General features: G+C 46.4%; 1 protein-coding gene across 5 annotated transcripts in view; it reads left to right on the forward strand.

Moving 5' to 3' along the window:
- LOC133135860 (non-muscle caldesmon-like) overlaps nt 1-8,934 on the forward strand; it is a 62,271-nt gene extending 53,337 nt beyond the window's left edge. For 2 of the 5 annotated variants that reach the window (XM_061253176.1, XM_061253174.1), the window contains 6 exons: nt 1,089-1,132; nt 2,043-2,118; nt 2,664-2,801; nt 3,378-3,473; nt 6,336-6,404; nt 8,379-8,934. In XM_061253176.1, the coding sequence (XP_061109160.1) occupies nt 1,089-1,132; nt 2,043-2,118; nt 2,664-2,801; nt 3,378-3,473; nt 6,336-6,404; nt 8,379-8,480 (525 nt within the window). In that variant the 3' untranslated portion in view covers nt 8,481-8,934. Of the gene's footprint in view, nt 1-1,088; nt 1,133-2,042; nt 2,119-2,663; nt 2,802-3,377; nt 3,474-6,335; nt 6,405-6,874; nt 6,925-8,378 lie in introns of all 5 variants that reach the window. The other 3 variants (XM_061253177.1, XM_061253178.1, XM_061253179.1) reach the window with 3 other exon arrangements.
- Nucleotides 8,935-9,905: the final 971 nt, after the last annotated feature.

Genomic DNA, 9,905 nt, shown 5'->3' on the forward strand with positions numbered 1-9,905 from the left:
TACCGAAACAATGGTGAATGCAGTGGAATGTAGGAGCATTAAGGGGACCTCAGTCTTCATAACCGCTGAAATGCCGGCACAGAAGGTGCTCCATATCTTCAGGCTCCATCTCGCGGCTCATTAATTTATTTTTATAAGACAAACGTGAAAGTAACAGGCGGTCTTCTCACTTACCTTCAGTGTTTTAGTTGCAGGGCATATTCCTCCACTAACAGTGAACTGCAAGAAGACGGAATTTTTTTTTTTTACATTTTATGAAGTGCACAGTTCTCATTAAATGTTAACTTTAGGGTTACAGGAAAGCAATTATGTTAACAGAATAACTGCAGTCAAATAATGAGCATTAAAAATACGCTGGAGATTGAAGCATTTCCTGTGGAGGGGTAGTTTGGGCACTCCCAAACCCCCTTCCTGGCAGCTGGGACTCCAGCGTTTAAAGGGCCGAGGCTTTTCTCCGGTTATGTTGCTGTGGGAGGATAAAAATATGAACAGAACATTCAGACGTCTCTTATGTACTGTCCTGCTCGGGAAATTGGAAACCAAAATCATTTGTGTGCTTGCTTGTGTGTGTGTGTGTGTGTGTGTGTGTGTGCATGCGTGTGTCTGTGTGTGTGTGTCTGTGTGTGCGGGTGTCTGTGTGCGTGTGTGTGTTTATGTGTGTGTGTGTCTTTGTGCATGCGCGCGTATGTGTTTGTGTGCGTGTATGTGTGTGCATGTGTGTGTGTGTGTGTGCGTGTGTGTGTGTGTGTGCGTGTGTGTGTGTAAATGTGTGTGTATGTGTGTGTGTGCGTGTGTGTGTGTTTGCTTGAGCATGGAGGTGGTTTTACATGGGCCTGGATTCAGTCAGCACTTCACCACTTCACCATTCTGACTTAAGTGGAAATGCAAACAATTTTTTGGCAAGTTCATTTTGGTGGTTGCTGAACTTGCCAAAACATGGTTTATGAAGAAAAATGATTGTTTTAATTGAACTGCAAGTCAAAGTGAAGGCCAGTGTTGACTGAATCAGGGCCAAAGTTTACCTCAGCCAGTGGTTTCGTGGGTCCAGCCTCGCCGTGTGTGTAATGGAGTCTGGCTTGTGCTTGCAGATTGGGGAGAGGGCAGAGTTCTTAAACAAGTCCGCTCAGAAAAGGTAAGGGCTGCGACCATTTTCATTTCCCTAGTCTAATTATTCACCACCTCTTTCACTATGATTCTACTGCCACTTAATATGCAGAATAATTTCATAACAGAATGACAACAGAAGAGAGAAGGATTGGAATCAAGGGTCTGTTGCTGTTGAACGTTTGATGTTTCATTGGGTTTTACTATGATCATTATCATACAATTACAATAGCAAGCCTCATGCCGTGCAAAACTTTGGGTTAAAGATTGGTCAATCCACCAGTCAGTTGATCAATTGGTCAGTCAATCACTCACAATTGTTTCACAAACGGGGCGGCACGGATGGTGCAGTGGGTAGCACTGCTGCCTCACTGCAAGGAGGTCCTGGGTTTCCTCCGGGTACTCTGGTTTCCTCCCACAGTCCAAAGACATGCAGGTTAGGCTGATTGGAGAGGCTAAATTGCCCATAGGTATGAGTGTGTGAATGAATGGTGTGTGTGCCCTGCGATGGACTGGCAACCTGTCCAGTGTGTGTTCCTGCCTTTCGCCCAATGTATGCTGGGATAGGCTCCAGCCCCCCTGCGACCCTGTTCAGGATAAGCGGGTTAGGATAATGAATGAATGAATGAATGTTTCACAAACAGAGCTTCTTAGGTGCCATTTTCAGAGGATGTCAAATAATCTCACAAAACGCCCGCCACAGCCAATGTGGGAAACAAGTAGAGAAAGACTCCCAACATTCCAAATTCCTTAAAAGGCGATCAAGCTAAACGTCTGGAAATATTATGACATACTGCAGCTTATAAGTGAATTATGAAATCCTACAGCTTATCGGTGAACGCAGTGACCTCTGTGAAACGGCCGGTTAGTTATTCCGTGATTAATCACGCGTCTGATCGGTAGCACCGATAATGAAATTTGGCCGGTGTCGTCTGCAGCACGGTGAAGCCGACGCACGTTCCCGTCGTCTCAAAGATCGACAACCGCCTGGAGCAGTACACCACAGCGCTTCAGGTGAGCCACCGTTCACATGCACTCAGTGACCTCCCTCTTACACTACACTACACTGCATTACATTACATTACATTACATTACATTACATTACATTACACTACATTACACTACACTACATTACATTACATTACATTACATTACATTACAGGCGTTTAGCAGATGCTCTTATCCAGAGTGACCTAAAACGAAGTGCAGATCAAACACAGGGGCAAGTGCGATCAGCACCCTAGAGGACAGCGCTGTTCCGAGTCCTAGCGTGACCACATAGATACAGTTTGAACCCTTGAAGAATACATCAAATTACCAACTAGCACCAACTGATATACCACGGTTGGCAGCTAGAATACTCAGATGACAACAATAACTATATATAAGTGCTATTATAATCTATGGCACACACAAGGCACACCTTTCCAGAACCTTTCTGGTCATTAGGTACGCGGTTCTAGTCCCGGGGACCTCCGTTTGCGTTACGTAGCCATCAGAGCACACCGTCCCGTTACTGGCGTCTGTTTCACACGGACGCGTGCCCCTCCCCTCTGCAGTCCAGCAAGGATCCCAAATCGCCCAAGTCAGCCGCTCCGGACCTGCCGGTTGTGACAGACGGGATCCGGAACATCAAGAGCATGTGGGAGAAAGGGAACGTGTTCAGCTCTCCCGGGAGTCCCGGGAATACCAACAAGGTAGGGCGCCCCCTCCTGTCCAAAATAATAATAACAATCGTCATCATTTTGTTACATGATTTTGTAACTTTATTTATTTTGTAACTTTATTGTAGTGATTGTATTTATATAGTACCTTTTATCTCATAATAGAATGACATCACAAAATCGCTTTACAGAAGAACTCCAGCACTGCCCATTAATAATAATCATCATTTTGTCAGATGCTTTTGTAATTGTAATAATAATTATTGGTTTTATAAGCACATTTCATCTCATGATGTCAAAGATGCATACAGGAAAGAGGTGAAACTCCTGCACTGCCTATGAATGATAAGAATCATAATCATAATACCCATAACTGACTGTGACATGGCACTCCCCTCAGTGTGTCTCAGTGTGTAGGCCGAGGCACGCCCGGTAGCCATTTTGTGCCAGAACGCTCACCACAGACCGGCCGGTGGAGAGGAAGGGGTGTGGGTGGCCGATAATGTCAGAGTGTGGAGACGACGGATGAAGGACACGGCTGTTCTGCCCTACACGCGTGTTCCTCGTGCCACGCTGACCCCTTCCCCCGCTCCCTTCCTCTCTGCACAGGAAGCCGTGGGCATGAAGATAGGTGTGGCGGGGCGCATCAACGACTGGCTGAACAAGACGCCCGAGCCTGGAAAACCGGCCGGCGCCATGCCCGCGGTACGAACCCGCCGTCGCCGTGACGACTCCCAGAGCGAGTCCGGTAGTCAGGCAGTGAGGCTGCTGGAGACTGCACCACAAAGCAGGATTACTGCGCCGAGGGGGCTAGATAACTGCACCGAGTAACATCCGGGACCCTCCCCAATCTGGAACATGGACTGAAGTGCAAAGAGCTGTTCCGGGTTTTACTCAGCGCGGTTATCCGGCTTTGTGGTACAGGCCCCTGGTTGGTTAGCTAGTTTCATTAGGTTTATGATTTTGCCGCAAGTTTCATACACAGGGGCAAACCAGGGGAGCGAAGATGCGAGGGAGTGACTCAAGAATGAGTCCTGATCAATAATGTGAAATACAATCCAGCGAAGAGAGAGATTGGTGTTCTGTTCTGTAATGAACAAGCATGCAGTCTTATAAGATTGCGCGCTGACTACAAAAGGTCAGTTGGCCAAATCAATTTACATAGTGTCACCTGGTGGCAAGAATCCAACTTATATCACTGCCTTCATTTTGCTTTTCTCCTGAAACCTCTTGTGTGCTATTGTTAAACTGCTTGCCAAGAGTTGAGTTTATTTACAGGGTCAGATATCAATGGGAATTTGCAGAGTCATTTTACCCCTTTAAAGGGGCAGTGTACGTCCTGTGCACGCCCCTCTGTGTTACTTGAAGCGTATTTTTCTACTTTAAATCACAAACCCGTCGAGGGCACTACCCCAGATATTGTAAAGTTGGCAGGTCATCAAGAGCTTTTATACATATATAAAAATATCTAAAATATCCTTCACTGCACAAAAACTGTCTGGGTTAAAAGTCAAAAACATATACTGAAATAATTTGAGCGCATTGAAGAAAGAGCACTATCTCTTTAAAAGGTAGATACAGTTACAGTTATTCTACATTTGGCTTTCCCACGGTCATTTATTCAAAAGAAGAAAAGGTCAAATTGCGGTGACCACTGTATAGTGCTGTTCAAGCTACATTCGGGCCATGTTATTCTGCTGTCAGTATACCAGCCCTTAACTCATTGTAAGTTCATTGGCAGTTTGGCATCAACCAGTACGTCTTAGCTGGGAAAGCAAACTGCCAGGGAGTTCTGGGGAAGTGAGATAATGTATTCATCCACACTAGAGTGCCCTCTGCTGGACAGACTAGTGTCTGTACCTGTTATAATAATGGCTGTTTAAATAGATGCAGATTCATGCCAATATCAGAGCGCATTATACCACTGTCATAAAGGAAATGTGCAATCTATGGCTATAACTTATTACTTAAATCTCCCAATGAATGAATGATTGGGCCTAATTAAATTAGGGCGGCCTGTAGCGTAGTGGTTAAGGTAAATGACTGGGACCCGCAAGGGCGGTGACTCTAATCCCGGTGTAGCGACAGCAAGATCCGCACAGCCGTTGGGCCCTTGAGCAAGGCCCTTTACGCTACATTGCTCCAGGGGAGGATTGTCTCCTGCTTAGCATTATCAACCGTACGTCGCTCTGGATAAGAGCGTATGCCAATAATGTAATGTAATGTAAAATTATAAAGATTGTTATTTGCCATTAAATCCTGAAATGGCCATTGGTTTGTACTCCTGTCATAAATCAATCTTTTCAAACAGTGTCCACGTTGCTCTTCTAATGATCCTGTTTTCCACTAGCATTAAGTGAAGAAGTAAAGTGAAAATGACCCATTCTCCTATTCCTCCTCCTCCTCTTCCTTCTCCTCCTCTTATTCTTCTTCTTCCTCCTCCTGCTGCTTCTTCTTCTCTGCTAGCTGGTCGTTTTCCCTCTGCTCGGTAGTCCCTGTCAGTCTCCGTTCTTCTTGGACTCCTCTCTCTTGTGCTTCCCTTGCCTTTCTCTCCGCTGAAGGTACTGTATCTGTGTGTGTGTGTGTATGTGTGTGTGTGCTGTGTGTGGGTGTGTGCTGTGTGTGTGTATGTGTGTGTGTGCTGTGTGTGTATGTGTGTGTGCTGTGTGTATGTGTGTGTGTGCTGTATGTATGTATGAATGTGTGTGCTGTATGTGTGTGTGTATGTGTGTGTGTGCTGTATGTATGTGAATGTGTGTGCTGTATGTGTGTGTGTGCTGTATGTGTGTATGTGTGTGTGCTGTATGTATGTGTATGTGTGTGTATGTGTGTGTACTGTATATGTGTATTGCATGTGTGTGCTGTATGTGTGTGTGTTAATGGCCTTGCACTTTGCTTTGTGAATGCACTTTTTTTTCTTTATGCAGTAAAGCTGAGTGAATTAAGATCAATTAAACTTCAAGGGTCAAGGAAAGTTTGCTGTCTGTACACTGTTAGCAAAAAAAGCTGAAATATATTTTTTTACTTACAGAAGTTAAGTCTTGACTTTGATCCTTTTTGCAAACAGTGTGCAGAGCAGCAGAATCTTTAATCAACTCCACCGGGCTGTTTCCTACTGTAGGTTTCTACAGGCCCCTCTAGCTCTCCTTATTTCTTGTTCTGATTAAGCGATTAGACATTGGCTCTCATCAGCATTTCAGCATGTGTGTGTCCCAGTCCATATGCCGAAAAAAAGCGGCTACCTTCAACCATATGCAAAATTAAGTGTCTTTTTAAGAGTGAGTTAAGGGCACAGAAAATTCTATGTTTTTTCCTCTGTGTTTTCACAGTCTAAAAATGCAGTTTAAAAAAGTATTAGTTGACTCACTGGGAGTGTCCTGGCCATGTTAATCTGGCCAAATGATAACTCATTGGATATCTTCCAGTGCACAGTCCCTCATATATAACAACTGATGTAAGAACAACCTCTTTTTATCCCTTATAGGGAGATCTCTCCACATTTTAAACGGTAAAAGCCTGTTTGTTACCGTGGTTACTCTCCGGATGACATCATGCTCTGCTTTACAGGACCTGAAGCCTGGTGATGTCACCAACAAGCGCAGCCTATGGGAAAACAAGGGTTCCTCCCCGACCAAGGTAACGGCAGTGGAGACGCGAGCCAAAACAAACACCATCACCGACCGCTATGAAGCCATTTCAGGACAATCACAGAAGATAAGACTGTTAAGACTGCAGTTCAGGCAGCGCAATACTACATCATAGAAAGCTGATTCATTTGCCCTAATCCAGTACACATCCAGCATTTCCTCTTTAGCAAACACAGTTTAAGGTCGGGATTGAGTAATCAGAATTTGTCCTCAACTTTAGCTGGGATTCAATCAACATTTGTCCTGAACTTTGAATATTTAATGCAATAATATTTAATGCAATAATAACTCTCACTCACTACAGAACTATATTGAAATGAATTATAAAAGTGATATGTTTACCTAATAGAGCTCATGACTGATTTATTTATACAGATTTATTTTAAAGCCCCATACTGCATTAGGTAATGAAAGCAGGAGAAGTAATACTGGATTGTTGCTTGTCTGTTTTATTTTAAGCCTTCTCTTAGTTAGTCGACTTCGCCTCTAACTGGAGATGATCAGAAGAGGTAAACCACTCAAAATGGAATGCCAATGCTAAGCTGTCAGCACTCGTAACTGAATGATCTCACTCGGTATCACCGGGGGCAACTGCCAGCCTCGATTATTAATACCGCGCCACTCTTCCAGACCAGAAAGCATGAGTTAGCGAGCGCTTAAAAAAGGGATAAACGAATCCGAACCCTCTCTGTCAAGCCGCAGTTCTGACACCGGGCTCGTCCGACGGCGGTGGGGGCCAAGAACCGCCGCCGTCGGACGAGCCCGGTGTCAGAACGGGCGCGTATCTCAGCTTACCGCCGGCCGCACGTGCCTCAGCTGCGCATAGTCTCCATGGCGACCTTCGGACGAGGAATGCCATTCCGGCGCTCCGCTGGCACTTGGCTGCGCCATGGCGATTGTGTTTTATGCGGGATGATATTTCAATAAGAGAACACGCCGTAACCGTGTCGGAGGCGCTCTGAGGACGCGTCCGAGTTCGGCGGCGGCAGCGAGGCCCCGGGCCAGCTGCGGACCGCCATCGGTAATGCGGCACAACTACGCAGCGTTTCAGGGTACGAGCCCCGGCCGTGGCCGACTGCGGTCAACCACTCAGACAGCAGGAAACAGCGCCGGGCAGGGCTGACGCAGAACAGCGCGGGGCTGGGCAATTAGTGGTGGCTAGAAGAAACATTCTGAATTCGTTCTCGACAGAAACCTGTCAAGTAGTGCGGTGGTTAGGGCATTGGAGAGAACCGTTATAACGTTATGAAGATTTATGACAGTGGAGGTTCATAGGAGGTGAACCGCATTGCTCTGTGGCTACATGGGGAGACAGGGGTACAATGGGAGTGATTTAATCGCAGTAGATTTAGAGGTCGTTAAAAGTTTGCAGGGTTTGGAGGTTTCTGGGGTCACATTCACTGCCCTGGAGTTTGGGGAATGTCCTGGCACCATCTTCTCACACCCTGAGACTTTTTATGCTCTCTCTTCTGCAATAACCTGTTGATGAGTTTCACAGAGTCAACACTTTCCATCCACCCTCAACCAGAGACCTTTACACTGATGGCATGGTACATATAGTCCAAAGAACACAGTGCATTATGGGTACAGTAGTCCACCAAAGTGGACCATTGCTCAGAAAAAAAACAATAATTTCTAAACACATAAATAAATGCTGCCCATTTCTTTGGATTTCATCCTTTTTGGATTGCATTTCAAGTACCCATAATAACTGATTTATACGTGCAGCACTATGAGCCTGGACTAGGCAGACATTGGCAGAGTCTTCCATTCCCGGACTCCCACACATCAGGGTGGAATGGTGATGTACTGTAATGGCCTTCAGCGCAAAGGTGACACACGCATGGCTTTCCCACAATGCCACAGCAGAAGCAGGCCATTGTAACAGGACATGCTTCCTCTCTCTGATTTCCTTTCTTTCTCCCGCTGTTTTTTTTTTTTTTTTTTTACCGTGATGGGGCAGGTGGCAGTCGGAGGCAAGAGTAAAGCGGTCACCAATGGTAAGGGCCATTTCTCACCCGTGTGCTTTGAGTGCGGGTGTGTGTGTGTGTGTGTGTGTGTGTGAGAGTGTAGGTTTGAGAGAGTGTGTGTGTGTGTGTGTGTCGGTGTGTGTGTATGAGCTCTGTCAAAGGACATGTTTTACGAGCCAGCATGTATGGTGACTATGTGGTGCACTATTCTCTCTCACTCACGTTGTCGCTCTCTCTGACTGTCTGTCTCTCTCTCTGTCTCACTCTTGCTCTTTCACTCTCACATCCTCTGTCTCTCGTTTTCAATCGTTCTCTTTATAACTCTCCTTCTCAGACTGTCATTGTCTCTCTGTCTCTTTCCATCTCTCTTTCAGTCTCTTTATGTCATCCTATCTCTCTCCTTTCTCTTTCTATCTTTCTCTCTCCGTCCCTGCGGCGTTGGCAGGTGCCGGGCAGGTTACTCCACAGTAAATCAAACTTGTTTTGTCGTAGATCTTTGTGGAAATGTCAGTGCTGCCACATTCTGCTCTAAATTTAAATTCACCCCTCGACCTTGTGTCCCGGCTCACTGGGACTCTGATTGCTCCAGAGATGTCAGAACTCTTTCGGTTATGCCCCCCCCACCCCACCCCTGCACCCCCTTCAATGTGGAGAGCGATGCTGTGCTGATTGTGCCAATACAGCGCAGTGCAGCTGCCTGATTGAAAGAGAACGGCCAAGTCACGGGATTATTAGCCAAACGGCTCGCAGCCAAATGCCTCCGCTCTTTCTGTCAATCAAGCACGCCAAACAGCAATGGCGTGGTCAAGGTTGCCCCGTTTGGCACAAACACATTCCTCTCACCTGACCCCTTCTTACATGCATGAAAAAAACATTACATGCCTGGGCGCCCCTCCAAACGCCCCTCCAAACGCCCCCCCCCCCAGACCCCCGTCTCGACCCCCCGCCCTGCTCATTCCCCAGCGGAAATAACCGCCACTGAAGGGCGAACTGCGTCAGGACTCTCATCAATCAGGCGCTCGAACCAGGGAGAAGCATTCGCCAGAGCATTGTGGGGACAGCTATGGCATTGTGGGGACCGCCACGGCGATTACGCAATCCCGGAGCGGGATTTACACGGCTAACCCCCCTGCCTTTTAAGCCCTGTTTATAGCAGGGAGAATTAGCACCAGGCTAACTCATTAGCAAAGTCATTTGTTTTACATGCGGTACGCTAGTTGTGAATGATAACACGGCGGTGTTCGCAGTGTTCATTCGGTGAAATAGGGATCAGATGTGCATCTGTTAGAGTTAAACGACGGCTGTATCCGAGTTGGCTTCACTCTGTGAACATTTTCTTTGCATGAGTGTGAATGCAATAAACAGCATCTGCCTGTGTGTTCCCCTTTGAACAGCATTAGTAGCAATATACAGATGAAACTCTTTTCCTTGTTAAATGTGACGGGTTTATAGTTCCTCTCTCTTGTAAAAATAAGGAGGGGGGTAGGGGGTGAGTTTCTCTTTGGTTCCTGGTGTCTGTT

This window comes from Conger conger, chromosome 8, assembly GCF_963514075.1.
Source record: "Conger conger chromosome 8, fConCon1.1, whole genome shotgun sequence".
Taxonomy (NCBI): Eukaryota; Metazoa; Chordata; class Actinopteri; order Anguilliformes; family Congridae; genus Conger; species Conger conger.